This window comes from Micropterus salmoides, unplaced genomic scaffold (assembly GCF_014851395.1).
Source record: "Micropterus salmoides isolate LMB-PRFRI ecotype aquatic unplaced genomic scaffold, ASM1485139v1 Ms_hic_scaffold_4, whole genome shotgun sequence".
In the NCBI taxonomy this organism is placed as follows: domain Eukaryota; kingdom Metazoa; phylum Chordata; class Actinopteri; order Centrarchiformes; family Centrarchidae; genus Micropterus; species Micropterus salmoides.
In genome coordinates, this window is record NW_024043372.1 from 5,468,985 (window position 1) to 5,487,954 (window position 18,970).

The window sequence follows — 18,970 nt, forward strand, 5'->3', positions numbered from 1 at the left end:
CCCTCTGAAAATATCTTATCAGCCTCAAATATAGATGTATTGCTCATTTCTTTTCAGAATAACCAGGACTGTTTTAAAATGAGAATTTATTGAAGTGTATAGCTGCAGTCAAGATTTATAATGAATTATACGCATGTAGAATTTAGGTTCGCCTTGAAAAAATGCAAAAAAATACATTTTTATTAAACTGTGATGATGTCAAATATGAGAGCTCATTACACAACAGTAACGTAACTAACCAGTAACAGAGTGCGGCTCTGGCTGAGGAGGTAGAGCAGGATGCCCATTAATTGGAAAATCGATGGTCCAATCCTTGGCTCCTCCGGGCTGCATGTTTAAGTGTCCTTGGGGAAGATACTGAACCCTGAATTGCCCCTAGTGCTGTTCCACTGGGGTAAGAATGTGTGTGAATGGTGAATGCAATGTGGTTTAAATGCCTTCGAGTGGTTACAAAGACTAAAAAGACTGAATTGCCCCTGGTGGCTGTTCCACTGGTGTAAAAGAGCTTTCAGTGTTAATGTGTCCCACCTGTGCCTTGTTTGTCACCTTCCTAAGTATCTGTCTCTGTAACAGTTGTTGTTCATTTGTGTATGTTGTCGAGTCTCTTTGCCATTTCCCTGAATTATTCTGATTATGTTATGATTCATGGTCCTTGGAAATCTGTTTTTGTTCTTGTTCTTTGGATTTGTTCTTAACTGGACTGCCTGCCAGCTGTTTTCTGTAAGTTACCTTCACTTGGATAAAATAAACACAGTAAAGTGAATCTGGTGAATCTGGCCTCAGTGTCCAAATCTATGATTCCGTATCTGCATTTGACAAAACCTAACATCCATCCATCCGTCCATCGTCAACAGCTTATCCTACGTACATGGTAGTGGAGGGGCAGAAGCCAATCCCAGCTGGCATCGGGCGAGAGGCGGGTTACGCCCTTGACTTCATAGGATAAATACCTAGAATGTAATTAGGTTATTCCATCATAATAACTAATGAATAACACAAGCAGCTCTTTTATGAACCCTGTAAAACCTCATTTCCCGATAGGAAGAAGGGGACATAGTCAAAAGTGATGCTCAAATGTTGCTTGGATATCTATAAAAACAACCAAGTGTGGTATTTCATTTTGTTGAGGACCAGGGCTGCTAATATGTTGATTTACAGCAAGATGGACCAATCAGTTAAAGAAAAAGCCTGACAGGAATAATGCTTGTTATATACAAAACTGAAAGCTCAGTGACAGGAAGAGGAAGAAGATGAGAAGTTGCGTGTGTAACATCTCAGGAAGCAGGTCTGGGCAGAAACAGCAGCTCAACCAACTAATGAAAAGAGAAACTGACAAAACCAACTGGAGTTAAATAGTTTGACTGACGATTTCAACATCCAAGATCAACGAAATGAGGAGCTTTCTTCTCTTCCTCTCACTAATGACAGGTAAAAAGATATTTTCTGATTTACTAATTCATCCTGCACAACACTGACCCAACCTACAGTCTGTCAATAAAAGGTAACTACACAGGTAGTTTTTGTGATTTGAATATCTGAATGTGCAGCCATCAGAGCTGATGTCTGAATATGATACAACATCCAGTCTGTTAATGAAAACATCTCTTTGTACACAGGAGGTAATGCTTTTTAATGAATTCATGTAGAATTGTTTTTGACAACTCATAAAGACTTAAACATGGTTTGCTAATATTGATAGTTATTTGTTGTGGTGTCTACTCTTAAACGTAAAGAAAATACAACCAGAAGTGAAAGTCGTGTAGTCCTGTATGTTCAGAAGATCCAAACAGGTGCAAGAACCAAACTCATGATAACATTTCTAGCTGCCCTAACTGTGGCAGCAATATTCAAAAAAGGACCGGAGATTCACTGTTCGGTATATAATTGTAATGGCAGAATTATGAGTGACAATACAATTAATTAGAGCAGCAAAGATTCGATTTGATTAAATCTCCAAGTCTTTTGATAATTGATCAGTCAGTTTGAGTATTTAAAAACTTCTGTTTTCTACTCCTCTACGACAGTAAACTGAATATTTTTGGGTCACTGACAAAATAAGACATTTGAGGAAGTCATCATGGGTTTTAGGGAACACTGATTAGCATAAACAACCACTACACAAACGCAAACACAGAAGGGCCAACTCCTCAGGTCAAGACTCTGCAGTCTACTTACATCTGAAGGACAGAGGACACTCGTTTGAGGACCACCAGGTGCACATTTTAGACAGAGAAGATGGATGGGAACACTAACGAACCAGCGGTATCGATGACCCTGGCAAACGACCCCACTGAGGTTAAATAGCTGAGTTTCCCTGCCAGTCAGTCAGAACTGAAGAAGTCCTTTGGATGAGGGACGAAACGTCTTCCAGTATCTTCAACCAAGTCCAGTTACCCTTGACTTTAACTTTCGTTAGAGTGCGACTTAAGTCACACACACAGTGACTTCAGACTGGACTTGAAACTCGTCCTCAAAAGACTTCAGACTCGACTCGGACTTGAGGTGCGGGACGCGTTTATTTTTAGGAAGCGTCTGGTGTTATTCCCTCCCTCCGTTACCTATAACATGCCTACGTAACACGTTGTATCTGCTATGTGCAGCCACACGTGAGAGAGGACCACACCGGAAGCTGCTGAGCTATTTATCATAAACTTTGACTTTAAAACTTAATACAACAAGACCCAAACAAAGACGCGCTGAACGTAAATAGGTTAGTAACCTGAGGTTAGTAAACATGTTGAGCTCAGCATTGGCCATCTAACGTTAGCTTGCTTCTAGCATTTAGCTACGACCTACTGGAGGTTAACTCCGACTGTCGTTCGTTATGAAAAGATGAATGAGGGTTTGTTTACTTGCCAAACTTGTGGTAGTCAATTAACGTAATCATTTATGTCCCGCTGGCTGCCATCACGTTAATTATTACCGTTGGCTGGAAAGAGGTTACAGGTTTATTGTTGATGTAACCTTACAGTTTTATTTAGTTATAATGTTACACTGGTTTGAGAGTCTGCAGGGTGTGTTTAAGCTGTCGTTGACTGCATTGCACATTGGTTGTGCTCTGTAAGTTAAAAACAGGTTACAGCTTTATTGATGACCATGTAACTTTACAGTTTCATTTAGTTAACTTTACACTGGGTTTAAGAGTCTGGGGAGTGTGTTGATTTACAGTAGTTAATAAGCTGCCATTAATTGCATTGCACATTACATGGTTGTGCTCTGTAAATGAAAAACAGGTTACAGTTACAGAATTCCTTATAGCCATGCAGTTTTATTAGCAACCCGGATTGAACGCAGCAGGTGATGCAACATTCGTATTAACCACAAGAGACTTGAGACTTGAATTGGACTCTTGCTCAGAGACTCTGTTAGACACTAATGTAACTAATTTATGTGAATATGAAGCCTTAAGACCCCTGTTTGTATGGCCCTGGGTATCATTCATTGTCAACATCTCCAAGAAACATGGCCTGTATCACCACCACCTTATAATTGTGAGATGTTTACAGATGTCATGGACCACACTGAAAGGTTTGCAGCTTAGAACTGCTGCCTTGAGGTAGCTAAGCTTTGAATACAGTATTTACATTTGGATAGATTCCAGTTTAATCCAGTACATTTTTAAACAAAGCCATTTAAACAAATCAGCCCCATTTATCATCTGCATTTACTAAGTATTGGCCATTTAGAAACAATGAACACGAGCTAAAAGTTTACACGGTGAACTTGTTAGCAAACTGTTGATCCAAACACATCCAGCAGAAACACAGCAATACCAGCATTCATTTTGAGCCGAGTGTCTGGCCACCTGAACAATGTGAGCCCCAAAATTTACTCTGTTTTACCAGCTGATTGGTCCAGATAGTCACAGCTTCAAAAAAAAAACAAACAACAACAACAGGAGGGTAGTTTTCCAGAGCAGTATTGTGATCAACAAGACTAAAGAAGTTTAAAAGACAGTAGAAACTAATAACAGCAGAGCTCATCCTCACACTCTATATTTCCTCCTACAGCCATTAACTGATTCATCTTTGTGTCTACTGATGCAGAAAGAGTTCATTCAGACTGCTGCAGTTGCTCTGGGATTGTTTCAGTGTCTGACATGATGTGAACTTTTGTCTTTGTCTGATCTACAGGTTGTGAGGCCTCGTCTGAAGCGTCTAAAGTGAAGGGATGCAGAAAAGGATGGGTTGAATTCACCTGCAAATATCCAACAACTGAAACATATAAACATATTAATGTAGTTATTCCCAAAAAAACAACCATAAAAAGCACTAAAAAGGATGTTTGGGAAAAAAACAGAAGAATTTCACTGTACCATGATACAAAAAGTAAAACTCTCAGGGTGGCCATTAAACAAATACAGCAAGAGGACTCTGGGACGTACACGTGTAAATTTAATGACAATGAAATCAAGAAACTGGAATTGGAAGTTGGTAAGAGAAACACAAAATATAATACAACAAATAAACATAAATATTCTAACCTAACATGTAACAACTCAATGCACATGTAATTAATAACATTTTCAGAAACTTGATTTTGAGGGACACATCAAGCCAAAGATTGTTGATAACAGATTGAATCATAAGTCAGATATTTAAAGTTTGGAGCCATCAGCTCAAACTTATGAACGTTTGTGTACACTGTAATTCATTCCCAAGCTTAAACACTTTATTCTGTATTTTGTAAACTTGCTATCACATCACATCATTTTGTCTTCTGTTTGCAAAAAAGCAGAATTATTACACTTTGCTATATATGAGATAAGATGCATTTCCATCCATAGCACATTATTAGTGATATTTTTTGATCAGCTGAGTCACAAAATTTTAAAACTCCACATGTATCAAACAGCCTTTTCACAACCTTTTTATAATTTATCTGAATGGTTTTGTGTTGTTCTTTTTATTTTCTTATGTTTAACCACTCCTTTGAATTCTTGCTGTGTTTTATATTTTGGGATTTTCTGTGCACCTGTGAAGAACATGCTACTTCTGGTTTTAAAAGGTGCTATATAAACAACATGTCTATGAAGATTCTCAGTCATTCAGGTCATAGTTATCCAACGAAGGTTAAAATGAAGGGCAACTGGACTTGGTTGAAGCTACTGGAAGACGTTTCGTATCCTTTGGATACTTCTTCAGTTCTGAAGAAGTCCTTTGGATAAGGGACGAAACGTCTTCCAGTAGCTTCAACCAAGTCCAGTTGCCCTTCATTTTAACCTTCGTTGGATATAGAAACAACATTTTCCTATTTACTTACATTTCACTTTTTTGCCTTGTTTATTTGCAGAGACAGACGGCTGCCAGAGACAATTTATTCAAACTGCGTACAGAACAGCTAAAACCACCATCACATGTGATTACACAGGAAAAAAATACAAGTTCTTCTGCAAAGACAACGGTTTCATCTGTGAGGATATTTTATCAACAAAATCCTCTCTGAAGTCAAAGGGGACATTCACTCTCACAGAAACCAACAGTAGCTTCAGCGTGTCCATCAGTAACGTGTCCTCACATGATGCTGGTGTCTACTGGTGTGGAGTGGAAACACGTGAAGGAAGTTACAGAGCTGCTCTCAGAAAGATAAAGCTGGAGGTTAAAGGTGAGCAGCACACATCTGACACTTTGAGCTTTGATTTACTCACACAGATAATTTTGGTGTCTCTGAAATATGTTGTCACTCAAATGCTGTCTGTCTGTCTGTCTCTCTACAGCTTTTATTACTAACTTTACAAAGTCTCCAACTGTTGGACAAAATCTCACATACTATTGTAAAAATCGAAGTGATTCTCTGACAAACATGTTCATCTGTAAGGGAGAAGATCCATCTATATGTCAACCTCTAGTAAGCACCTCACAGCCCAACAAGAACACCGGGAAGTTTTCCATGAAGGAGGACAAAGACAAGAAATATACCATAACAGTGAGAGAAGTAACAACAGACGACACTGGGACATACTGGTGTGGAGCAGAAACCACTAACGAAACACGCAGCAACAAATTCTTCCACAAAATGGTGATGACTGTAGGTGAGTGATGTTGTTTTATTGTGTAGATGTAATCTGACCCTGGTTCTCATTCATGGCAAGAGCATCCCATTGGACCTGTTCTATTATGGCAAAAATCACTATATTTTGGTCAATATTCAGATCACAATTAATTAACACGATTAGTCGTTGACTTTAGAAATATTTTTCAAAATTAAACAGTGGATTTCCTTAAAGTTTAAATACAACTCTACTGAAAATCAAAAAAGTAAATGTAGTAAGCTGTCATATGCTTATGACTCTCTCCTGACTTATCTGAATGAGTTTAGGGTCTGCCACAGTGTGAAAGGATCGTCTAACAGCTGAATTGGTTTTAACTTTCTTGATGACACAAAGCTCTCTGCTCATCATCTTTGCTCCAGCTGAACAAATATGCCACATAACACACTGGATTATTAACACAAGTAAAAATGAGAACATCACTGTGAAACAGAATGTGTCACATTTTGTTTTACCTCAATTATCATATTTTCATTGAAAGACAAAATAATTAAAAATGATACTGTATGTGAAGAAGCAAACTGTTCTTCATTACTAATAAGCCACTTAATTATCCTCAAAGTATTTGACTTTTTTTCAAATGGCAGTCAGCTGTGATACCCTGTCACTGGCAGACTCAGTCTGCATCAAGATCACTTGATGCTATTTATGCTCTTGTTTTCATTTCCTGCACATGTTCAGAGCAGCGTGCTGCAGTGACGTGAGCAGCAGGACTGTATGAGCAACAACCAAAAAGCTGCTGAGTTTTATCAACACAGATCTACTGTTGAGTGTTTCACTATGCATGTTTTGAAATGTTCCTGTTCCAAACTGGCTGTAAAGAGAACTTTCTGTCAGAAAAGAAATAAGAGAATTTTCCACAATGTCAACTATTAATTTTACTGTTACTACAAAAGGTCTGTAACACAATAGACGTTTTTTTAATAGCAGATGTTTTGAATTGTCACAGCAGGAAGAGCACAGGTTATTAATATAATAATAGTGATGGTTTCTATGTCAAGTGTCCCAGTAAGTCACAAGTCAGCATGAACAACACCAGGACGCTGAAACTGAAGCGGCTAAATTAATCTGAAATTTAAACTCAAGGCCAATTTAATAAATGTAAAGAGTATCACCAACTTCATCCACATCTCCTGTTATTTCAACCCAGTCAACTACTGTGTCTGCTGAGAGTCGTGGTAAGAGAGCATGTTTGATATCTTAAACCTTCTGCTGCAGAAGAGCAAGAGGCGTGGGAGGAGGAATGTTTTAAAAACTTTTAAAATGTACTCCTAAATTCCTCAACACAGCTCCAGATGATGATGACCCATGCTGACTGTGTTTTAAACAGGTCTATAAAGACTGTTACACAGTAGACTGTATTCAAAGCAAATGTTTTGACTTGTCACAGTAGAAAAAGGTTTTATTAACAATAATTATGTATCCTTTTCTATTTAATTGTCCCAGTAAGTCATAACAGTGAGTCAGCATGAACAACACCAGGACCCTGGAACTGAAGCAGCTAAATAAACTCAGTCTCATTCAATTCAATTCAATTCAAATTAGCTTTATTGGCATGAATGTGTAACAACAATATTGCCAAAGCATCTTACAAACTACATAAGAACAATCAACCCCATACATTTCATTAAACAAGTAATTAAAGTGTAAAATAATTAAAGCATATGTGTGTTTGTGTAAGAAAAATTTAAATATATTTAAAAAAATTTAATAAAATAAATAAATAAAACATTAAGCATCTGTGTGTGTAAACAAAAATATATTAAAAAGTTAAAATAAAATAAATAAATAAACAGTAAGCGTGTGTGTGTGTGTGTGTGTGTGTGTGTGTGTGTGTTAAAAAAAATGAATGAGACACTTGTAGCTCATTTCCTGGACCAAAGTGACTTACAATTGCTATATATATCAGAGGTTGCACGCCTCAGGAACAACTAGGGGTTAAGTGTCTTGTTCATGGACACACTGATGGATGTATCACAATCTCACACATCAAAGGCGTGTGGATTATCCACTGCTCCATCACCACCCCTAAATTTAATATTTAAGTTCTGTAAATGTCCACTTAAATCTACTCAACACAAACAAATCTGAATGGTAATAACCCGTATTTAATGTTATTTAAACACGTCTGGACATTTTTTTGTGGTTTATCTTGCAGGTGGCTCTCAGGTCGTCGTTACTGTGATCGTCTGTGTAGCTGTGCTGCTGCTGCTGTTTGTGCTGATGTTGATCCTAATCTACAAACGTAAGAGTTATTACCAGTTTGCAGAAGAAACACGCACATGTTGCCCACAGAAAACCACATTTACACCAGCTCCACCCTGTGAGGAGGTGATGACTAAAAATACCAAAGCAGACACACTGTATGATATTAGTAGTGACTAGACATGATGTATTTTTCATGACTGATTTTGAAGATTTTTTTCTAGCTTTCATCTTTGCTCATTTCTGATGATAAACAGTGTTAGTTAAGTCCTGCTCCATGAAACCACACTGGAAAATACAAAGTCCAGATTGCAACCTACCTGGACAGTACAGGTGGATTAGGTAGATAAAGAGATGTATGAATTTGATGAAATGTGATGAAATTATTACACTTTATGTCCTTATGTCGGCTTGCTTTCTTTTTCTTTCTTCCAGGATTTTCACATTTAAAGAACACAAGAAAACAAGCAGCAGCACAGAACCTCAAAGAGGTCAGTGCATGAATGAATATTTCTGCATCTACTTTGTTTGTAGAATTGATGTTGCTGGAAATGTTGTGCAATAGTTATATTACTCATTTCTGAGTGATGTCAGATATTTAAGTATTTGGATTTCAAGAATAAGATTTTTAAAACTCTTGTTTACAGTAATAGACAAAAATAAAACCAACTAGAACTGTTGCTAAACGGGGTCCAAGCCTCCTGGTGCAAGCCGCCCCGCCCCCCGGTACTGGGAACCGCGATGCCTTGCATTCTTGGGTTCCCAGTCCACTCGGGCTTGGACCCCTAATAAATATTGGCCAACAATGACTTAGCGTTTTCACTCTTGCAGTGACAGAATCTCGCTCCATCTGGAATTAATCAATTCTATACCTGTTTGTATTTTACAGTTTTTCTCAATTGCTTTGTCAAACTTTATGACTATGAACATTAGGTCAGTTGTTCATGTGACTATAGTCATTTATTAATGATTTGGTACAAAATGCACTGAGCAAGCCTTGCGGATCTAATACTAATTTGTTTGTTACTGAATCATATTTCTTTCAAATGCAATTATACACATGTTCAATGCTTTTACATAGCGATCCGGGTTGGCAGGTCACCTGCAAAGTCATGGCTGCCAGAGCTAATCTGGTCAATTTTCCAAATAAAACACCCTGGGCAGACTGTTGATCTTAAAACAACAATAAACAATGTTAAAACAGGCAAAAAAATAAAACATTTAACTACGTAGGCTACTTAATCATTGTAGAAGCAAAAAAAGCAAGCACTGATTACTAATGTCAGCAATATCCAGCAGGCAAAATGCTCTGATTCTGAAATGCTCCCTGTGGATATGCAGCCTGTAGACAGCAGAACAAGTCCAGAGTCAACGCCACACCTGTTCCAGTATGCCGGCTGTGGCTTTTCACACACACATCGTTCCACCTCTATTACTACCAACAATCTCGACTCAGAGACGGATCAAATTGGACCCTCATTTCCGGCTCGGTACCTTTCATACAGCACAACGAACCGGCATATTGGCATCCTGGAAAATAAGGCTGTGTGAAAGCTCCTTTAGGCTAGATGGGGAACAATTAAATGTTGGACCTGGGGAAAAATCGGAATCGAGCATTAAGGCCTGCAGTCTGAACGTAGCCAAAAAGATCCGATCTGTATCGGATTTGGACAGTTCACACTGTTACATAAAGATAAGCCTTGAGTCACATATGGCCTGTAGTCTGAACGTAGCCATAGAGTTGTGTGCTGAATGTACCATGTGGTTTGAGGATTTGACTTCTGGAGATTTGACATTTGTAAGTTTATTCCAGTAAATGTGACAAATCGATTGAGAGAAACTGTAAGCTGTAATGAGGATGTTTTGTACTGAGAGTGCTTCTTATGAGTTTGATATGATTTGTTGTTGAAGCTGTTTTGTTCATCTCTCCACTCATTATGTCTACAAGGAGTTTCAGCAGCACATCCAGAAGCCAGACTCAGGAAATGAGATGAACTGGATTTTTGCCAGTGTAAACTCTCCCACAAACCCCTCTGCCTTGCTGTATTACTCTACCGTCTACTTTCAAAGCAGTTCTGCTTGTGAGGCACTGATTGTCAAACCCGGCTCTGCTGCCTGTGAATATTCTACTGTGATGTACAGGATTCACTCTTCATCCAGGTTTAGGAGTTTAGCACTGATCTGTAATGATTAGATGAGTCTTTTTGTTTGTCTTTGCTCCTGAAGCTTGTAAACTGTTTAAATCCATATTACAGCTGATTATTATCCACTGATTTAACAAGAAATGTTTGAAGAAATATGCTTGATGTTTTAACTTTTGCCATTTCATGGTTGTAAGGACAACTGTTCAGATGGCAAAGTTGGTCTGCAGGTTGGTCATAAAAATGTGGACATTAATTGATACCAGATGATGAATGCTAATGACTTTAAGGATCCCCTGACTTTTCCTCCAAAGCCACGATGAGGTTGAAATTTCTGGTTTTGGGTGAAATATCTCAACAACTCTTGGATGGATCATCATGAGAAGAAATTCCCGCAGAGTGCACGATCAGGCAAAAGGCGGTTCCCATTTGGTGCAGCCGAAGAAAAGCAAATGCAGCCACCTTGGTCCCGCAAGGTTTCATTCAATTCAATTCAATTCAATTCAATTTTATTTATATAGCGCCAACAGTTATCTCACAGCGCTTTTCATAAAAGAGCAGGTTTACTTTTACCCTACTTTTTTTTTTAAACATTTAATTTTTAACAAAACATTTTACACATGTAAAAATCTTAGTTTGTAAAGTAGTAACTAAATCTGTTAGATAAATGTAGTGGAGTAAAAAGTACAATATTTGTGAGAAAATACTCACTCTACACATAGTGCATCAAAGGGGGTAGATACCCAGTGGAAGCAGTAAGAGTTAACAAAGAGTGCAGTCAAGACAGGAAAGTGTTAAAGTTAATAGAGGAAGAAGAGCACACGAAGTGCATGTCAGAGGTTATCAGAGGAAGTGACCTCAGAAGAGATGAGTGTTCAAGAGCTTGGCATGTGGCATGTGGCAGCTCGTTCCACCATTGTCGTTTCACATTGTGCTTCCCCTTCTTCCAGTTATTTGCCTCTCAAAATATCTCATCAGCTTCAAATATAGATGTATTGCTCATTTCATTTTCAGAAAATTCTGTTTAAGAATTAGGATTTATTTGAAGTATAGCTGCAGTCAAGGTTTATAATGGATTGTATGCACGTAGAATTTAGGTTCACCTAGAAAAAAAATGCTAAAAACTGCATTTTATTAAACTGATGATGTCAAATATGAGAGCTCATTACACACCAGTAACACAACTAACCAGTGACACGGTGCGGCTCTGACTGAGGAGGTATGATTGCCCGTTAATCGGAAGATCGATGGTTCAATCCCCCGCTGCATGTCGAAGTGACTGGTCAAGATACTGAATCCTGAATTGCCCCTGGTGGCTGTTCCACTGGTGTAAAAGCGCTCTGAGTGATAGCAAAGACTATGAAGGCGCAATGCAAATAGAGAGCATTTGCATCTGTGAAGTTTTTGGTTAAACTGACACAAATTATGAGCTCATCCTCTCATAACTAATACATATTTCTAACTGTTTTGGTTTGGGCTTTTTGAGTTGGGGTTGTATTAGTGCCTGTTTTATTTGAAAATCATTCTTTGCCGGTGTGTCTTTAATGTGTCTGAACTTTAATATGTCCCACCTGTGCCTTGTTTGTCACCTTCTCTGTAACAGCTGTTGTTCATTTGTGTATGTTGTCGAGTCTCTTTGCCATTTCCCTGGATTATTCTGATTATTTTGGATTAATGTTCTTTTGAAATCTGTTTTTGTTCTTTGGATTTGTTCTCACCTGGACTGCCTGCCAGCTGTTGTCTGTAAGTTACCTTCACTTGGATAAAATAAACACTGTAAAGTGAACAGGGCTGACCCCGAATAGTCGAGGATTCGATGCTGGATGGAGCCTGATTCGACTGTCAATCTCACAGTCGAACCATCGCAGCGGAAATAGGGATCATGCCATTTTGGCTATATGGGGGTGCACAACGTCTGATTTTACATAGAACTACCAGTTTTCTCCCAATAAGTTAATATACAGCCCATTACAATATACATTTTAATGTTTAATGCTGTAAATAAACATGTAAAAAGAATAAAACTTTCAATAAATGTTTTTGAAGTGCGTGAATAAATCCAAAATTGTAACCCTAACCCTGGGTCGTCAGTGCGCATGTGTGTAGTGGCAGTGGAGGAAACTTACTGAAGAGACCGAGCCCCAGCTTCACAGTGTTGTGCCGAGTTGTGTTAAATTGCTACCGTGTGTAACCCCCCCCCCACCCCCGCAATCGCCGTGACTACCAGTCGACTATAGGCAGGACTTGACTATTCTGATTCGACTACGTAAATCCTTAGTTGGGGACAGCCCTAAAAGTGAATTTGGTGAATCTGGCCTCAGTGTCTGCATTTGGGTCCAGATCCATGATTCCCGTATCTGCCCTTGACAAATCATCCATCCATCAGTTTTTTTAAAAGCCTGACACACTGCAAAAATGAAAACTTGAAATTGCTTGATTAGATTTTTGATTAAACTAAACAAAAAATAATAAATGGCATTGTAAACTTTGTTAAAATAGTTACAAGAATTGTATTCAGAAATATTCAGCTGTTTTGAGGCTGAGTCTGTTTTTTTTTTCAGAATTGACATCCCCAGCATTGGAAAAATTTGGTCAGATGGAACATTTGTTGCTGGCAAAGATAAGTATTTTTTTTGTTGCCATCATAGGCCTACAGGTGAGGATATACTACAGCACGTTGCTACATGAAATCAAATGATTGTGTGTCCTTGGAACAAATCTGTCAAATGTTAGAGGCTGGTGTGCGGTTTGTTCCAAACACTGTGAATCAAGAAGCGGCAGGTGTCGAAACAGGGGTGAAACTCACCGAAGCCTCGCTTCACTATGGTCACGTGACATTGACGTTTTGAACCACGCTTTGGAGCAGTGTTTGCGAAACGTCTGTGCTTCGGGATGTCGACACAGCGTCGGCATGTCAGTGTCAAGTGTCGCCATCCTTAGGGGTTTCCTAACCGGTCCTGCAGGGGTTTTCATTCACATGTCAGTGTTAGACATACCGGGACAGCTCTCCAGTTCTTCAAGACAACCTGAAGTCAAAAAGGTGAGTATTTTGTTTGAATGTAAATATAGTACTGAAAGTCCGGCTTTGCAGTAGTCACATGTTTAATTCTTTTGTTTAATCATGTGCTTGATGCTACGCTGTAGCTTGCCTGCTAACTAAGTAGTCAGCTAATGTTAGCATGGTAAACAATGGTTTGATAAATTCCATGTCTATATGGACCGCAGAGTCGCTATGCATGGTTCAGAAGTGCATAGGGCAATCAGCTGATTGTCAGAGCTCAGAGAACTTTGAACCACTATTCGTTTATGTATTACATCAAAATAAATACTGCTAACTAGCATAATTTATATAACGTTACCCTACAGGTGTTTCCCATAAATGTATTTAAGTGTGCCCCACCCACCATGTCATTTTGTCAAGGCATTTGCTTGTTATGTTGCACACTCTTAGGTACACATAACACAAAACTAATGCAATACAATGGCTCTGCATTAAAACCTTTCTTTGATAGGTATTGTAGTGGTAGGTTTATTGAATCTGTTTGACAGAGGTATTAAATTATTTTAATGGTCAATTTGAAGGCTGTTTATGGTGCTAGTTAACCATGGGGTTATACTGAGAGGTGATCTTAACATTTTGTCAACTGTACTTTATTTATATATGCATAGGATGGACTAAATATTTCGAACACTTCTCAGTGTAAATTACATTTTCCTGACGCTTTTATCCAAAGCGACTTACAATTGCTATACATGTCAGAGGTCACACGCCTCTGGAGCAACTAGGGGTTAAGTGTCTTGCTCAGGGACACAATGGTGGATGAATGTTGAAATTGGTTGTCAGATGTATATGTACACTCTTTTAAATGCCTGTCTTAAAAGTTTACACTGGACTTGCATGGATCCATCTTGAATGATACAGTCATGTGTTTCTTTAATGTTTGTTGAAAATAAACATGGAAATTGAAGTGGCTTTGTTTATGGTTTTTGATTATCCTCAAAACTAAAAAATCTAGTGCAGTAAGTTCCCTTGAAATTTTGAGTTTTTATACATATGAAAGATAATTTATCTGAACAAAAGATATTTAATTGGTTTGACATTTTTGATGGGAATATATAGTACGTAGAGCTCAAAATTGTTAAGTTTTTATACAAATGAAAGATAAGTTATCTTGCTGTGAAATTTTGAGTTTTCAGAGCCTTGAAATTTTTACAGTGCAGGACTAATGCTTGTCATATACAAAACTGAAGGGTCAGTGACAGGAAGAGGAAGAAGATAAGAAGTTGGGTGTGTAACATCTCAGGAAATAGGTCTGCGCAGAAACAGCAACCAACCAATTTAAAGAGGAACTGACAAAACCAAATGGAGTTAGTTTGACTGAAGATTTCAACATCCAAGATCAACAAAATGAGGAACTTTCTTCTCGTCCTTCTCTCACTACTGACAGGTAAAAAGATTTCTGCTGCCTGACTCCTGATTTTACAGATTTGATAGAAAACTGTTACAGCCTCTTAGTATTTAAGAAGTTTTAATACATCCTGTTTGTGGATTCAGCTACATATTATGCAGCATTGTTCTGGTTCACAAAGTAAAACCAACAGGGTTCTACCCTTCCTTCTATAAGTAATGCTCATATAAACATATTTTCTGATTTACTAATTCATCCTACACAACACTGATCCAACCTACAGTCTGTCAATAAAAGGTAACTACACAGGTAGTTTTTGTGATTTGAATATCTGAATGTGCAGCCATCAGAGCTGATGTCTGAATATGATACAACATCCAGTCTGTTAATGAAAACATCTCTTTGTACACAGGAGGTAATGCTTTTTAATGAATTCATGTGGAATTGTTTTTGACAACTCAGAAAGACTTAAACATGGTTTTCTAATATTGAACAAGGACGCAACAAGAATTCAGACTTATTTGTTGTGGTGTCTACTCTTAAACGTGAAGAAAATACAACCAGAAGTGAAAGTCGTGTAGTCCTGTATGTTCAGAAGATCCAAACAGGTGCAAAAACCAAACTCATGATAACATTTCTAGCTGCCCTAACTGTGGCAGCAATATTCAAAAAAGGACCGGAAATTCACTGTTCGGTATATAATTGTAATGGCAGAATTATGAATGACAATACAATTAATTAGAGCAGCAAAGATTCGATTTGATTAAATCGCCAAGTCTTTTGATAATTGATCAGTCAGTTTGAGTATTTAAAAAACTCTCATTCCAGCTTCTTAAACCCTTAAACGTGAATATCTTCTGGTTTCTTTACTCCTCTATGACAGTAAACTGAATATTATTGGGTCACTGACAAAATAAGACATTTAAGGAAGTCATCATGGGTTTTAGGGAACACTGATGAGCTTTTTTTTATTTCACCATTTTTTGAAATTAATACATTAATAATGAAAATAATCAACAGATTAATCAATCAATGGCTGCAGCTCTACAGTTAATGCAGGTAAATACTAGAAAAACACCAGGTGTTTGCTGGGCTGTTTAGACACCGGACGCTCGGACTCGAGTTAGGGACTCGGACTCGAACGACTTCAGACTCGACTCGGATTCGAGGTGCAGGACTCGTGCAAAATGTTTGTTTTTAGGAAGCGTCTGATGTTAATTCCCTCCCTCCGTTACCTATAACCTGCCCACGTAACACGTAGTATCTGCTGCTTACATGGTTCTGCACTGTAAGTTAAAAACAGGTGACAGTTTTATTTAGTTAACTTTACACTGGGTTTGAGAGTCAACAGGGTTTGTTGACTTACAGTAGTTTATAAGCTGTCATTAATTGTAGATGCATTGTACATTAGGCTACATGGTTGTGCTCTGTAAGTTAAAAACAGGTTACAGGTTTATTGTTGATTATGCAACTTCACAGTTTTATTTAGTTAACGTTATATGGGGTTTAAGAGTCTGGGAATGTGTTGACATCCAGTATTTAATAAGCCGTCAATAATTGCATTGCACATTGCATGGTTGTGCTCTGTAAATGAAAAACAGGTTACAGTTACAGAATTCCTTATAGCCATGCAGTTTTATAAGCAACCTGGATTGAATGCAGCAGGTGATGCAACATTTGTAATAACCACGAGAGACTTGAGACTTGAATTGGACTCTTGCTCAGAGACTCTGTTAGACACTAATGTAACTAATTTATGTGAATATGAAGCCTTACGACCCCTGTTTGTATGGCCCTGGGTATCATTCATTGTCAACATTTCCAAGAAACTTGGCCTGTATCACCACCACCTTATAATTCTGAGATGTTTACAGATGTCATGGACCACACTGAAAGGTTTGCAGCTTAGAACTGCTGCCTTGAGGTAGCTAAGCTTTGAATACAGTATTTACATTTGGATAGATTCCAGTTTAATCCAGTACATTTTTAAACAAAGCCATTTAAACAAATCAGCCCTATTTTATCATCTGCATTTACTAAGTATTGGCCATTTAGAAACAATGAACACGAGCTAAAAGTTTACACGGTGAACTTGTTAGCAAACTGTTGATCCAAACACATCCAGCAGAAACACAGCAATACCAGCATTCATTTTGAGCCGAGTGTCTGGCCACCTGAACAATGTGAGCCCCAATATTTACTCTGTTTTACCAGCTGATTGGTCCAGATAGTCACAGCTTTAAAAAAAAAAAACCAACAACAGGAGGGTAGTTTTCCAGAGCAGTATTGTGATCAACAAGACTAAAGAAGTTTAAAAGACAGTAGAAACTAATAACAGCAGAGCTCATCCTCACACTCTATATTTCCTCCTACAGCCATTAACTGATTCATCTTTGTGATCTACTGATGCAGAAAGAGTTCATTCAGACTGCTGCAGTTGCTCTGGGATTGTTTCCGTGTCTGACATGATGTGAACTTTTGTCTTTGTCTGATCTACAGGTTGTGAGGCCTCGTCTGACGAGTCTAAAGTGAAGGGATGCAGAAAAGGATGGGTTGAATTCACCTGCAAATATCCAAAAACAACTGAAACATATAAACATATTAATGTAGTTATTCCCAAAAACACAACCATAAAAAGCACTAAAAAGGATGTTTGGGAAAACAACACTGTATCACTGTACCATGATACAAAAAGTAAAACTCTCAGGGTGGCCATTAAACAAATACAGCAAGAGGACTCTGGGACGTACACGTGTAAATTTAACAATGAAATCAAGAAACTGGAATTGGAAGTTGGTAAGAGAAATACAAATATAATTCAACAAATAAACATAAATATTCTAACATAACATGTAACAACTACTCCACATGTATCAAACTGCGGTTTTGTGTTGTTCTTTTTATATTTTCTTATGTTTAACCACTCCTTTGAATTCTTGCTGTGTTTTATATTTTGGGATTTTCTGTGCACCTGTGAAGAACATGATACTTCTGGTTTTAAAAGGTGCTCTAGAAACAACATTTTCCTACTTACTTACATTTCACTTTTTTGCCTTGTTTATTTGCAGAGACAGGCGACTGCCAGAGACAATTTATTCAAACTGCGTACAGAACAGCTAAAACCACCATCAGATGTAATTACACAGGAAACAAATACAAGTTCTTCTGCAAAGACAACGGTTTCATCTGTGAAGATATTTTATCAACAAAATCCTCTCTGAAGTCAAAGGGGACATTCACTCTCACAGAAACCAAGAGTGGCTTCAGCATGTCCATCAGTAACGTGTCCTCACATGATGCTGGTGTCTACTGGTGTGGAGTGGAAACACATGAAGGAAGTTACAGAGCTTCTCTCAGAAAGATAAAGCTGGAAGTTAAAGGTGAGCAGCAAACATCTGACACTTTTAGCTTTGATTTACTCACACAGATAATTTTGGTGTCTCTGAAATATGTTGTCACTCAAATGCTGTCTGTCTGTCTGTCTCTCTACAGCTTTTATTACTAACTTTACAAAGTCTCCAACTGTTGGACAAAATCTCACATACTATTGTAAAAATCGAAGTGATTCTCTGACAAACATGTTCATCTGTAAGGGAGAAGATCCATCTATATGTCAACCTCTAGTAAGCACCGCACAGCGCAACAAGAACACTGGGAGGTTTTCCATGAAGGAGGACAAAGACAAGAAATATACCATAACAGTGAGAGAAGTAACAACAGACGACACTGGGACATACTGGTGTGGAGCAGAAAGCACTAACGAAACACTCAGCAACAAATTCTTCCACAAAATGGTGATGATTGTAGGTGAGTGATGTTGTTTTATTGTGTGGATGTAATCTGACCCTGGTTCAGATTGTAGGAGGGCAACTGAGGGAGGACGAGCATGAAAAGAAAGCTTTAGTAGTGATTGATTACTGCTGGACTTTTATTTCATCTTAAAAAGTTATTTGAATAAATATTATGTTTTCATTCAATAGAGTGTTACAACCCAGCTCGTTAGGGTAGGGCAGTAACAAGGTATTTGGGTTAAATTAAGGTGGTAAGGACAACTGAATTCAAGTTGAGTCAAAGTTTAATTAAATGAGTTGTCTCCAAAAAAAACACAACAAAAGGAGGCTATGTAGGTACTGACAAAAAAACACTTAACAAAAGGAGGTCAGTAC

At 38.0% G+C, this 18,970-nt stretch overlaps 2 protein-coding genes across 5 annotated transcripts in view; both read left to right on the plus strand.

Annotated features, from left to right (window-relative positions):
- Window positions 1-1,288: 1,288 nt before the first annotated feature.
- On the plus strand, window positions 1,289-11,167 carry LOC119885746 (polymeric immunoglobulin receptor-like). Its single transcript, XM_038695963.1, has 7 exons — window positions 1,289-1,428; window positions 4,134-4,433; window positions 5,293-5,604; window positions 5,717-6,031; window positions 8,208-8,294; window positions 8,690-8,745; window positions 10,203-11,167. The coding sequence occupies exons 1-7, from the start codon at window positions 1,392-1,394 to the stop codon at window positions 10,446-10,448; spliced, it is 1,353 nt and encodes a 450-aa protein (XP_038551891.1). The 5' UTR covers window positions 1,289-1,391; the 3' UTR covers window positions 10,449-11,167.
- Window positions 11,168-14,641: 3,474 nt separating this feature from the next.
- The window catches only part of LOC119885741 (CMRF35-like molecule 1), a 29,543-nt gene continuing 25,214 nt past the window's right edge, over window positions 14,642-18,970 (plus strand). For 3 of the 4 annotated variants that reach the window (XM_038695953.1, XM_038695955.1, XM_038695954.1), the window contains exons 1-4: window positions 14,642-14,843; window positions 17,304-17,600; window positions 17,873-18,184; window positions 18,297-18,611. In XM_038695953.1, coding sequence (XP_038551881.1) covers window positions 14,804-14,843; window positions 17,304-17,600; window positions 17,873-18,184; window positions 18,297-18,611 — 964 coding nt within the window. In that variant the 5' untranslated portion in view covers window positions 14,642-14,803. The remainder of the gene's footprint in view (window positions 14,844-17,303; window positions 17,601-17,872; window positions 18,185-18,296; window positions 18,612-18,970) is intronic. The other variant, XM_038695956.1, reaches the window with a different exon arrangement.

Coding starts and splice junctions, on each gene's coding strand:
- LOC119885746 (XM_038695963.1), top strand. CDS start 1,392: ATGAGGAGCTTTCTTCTCTTCCTCTCACTAATGACAG. Junction 1,429..4,133: donor CTTCCTCTCACTAATGACAG/GTAAAAAGATAT, acceptor TCTGATCTACAG/GTTGTGAGGCCTCGTCTGAA. Junction 4,434..5,292: donor GAAACTGGAATTGGAAGTTG/GTAAGAGAAACA, acceptor GTTTATTTGCAG/AGACAGACGGCTGCCAGAGA.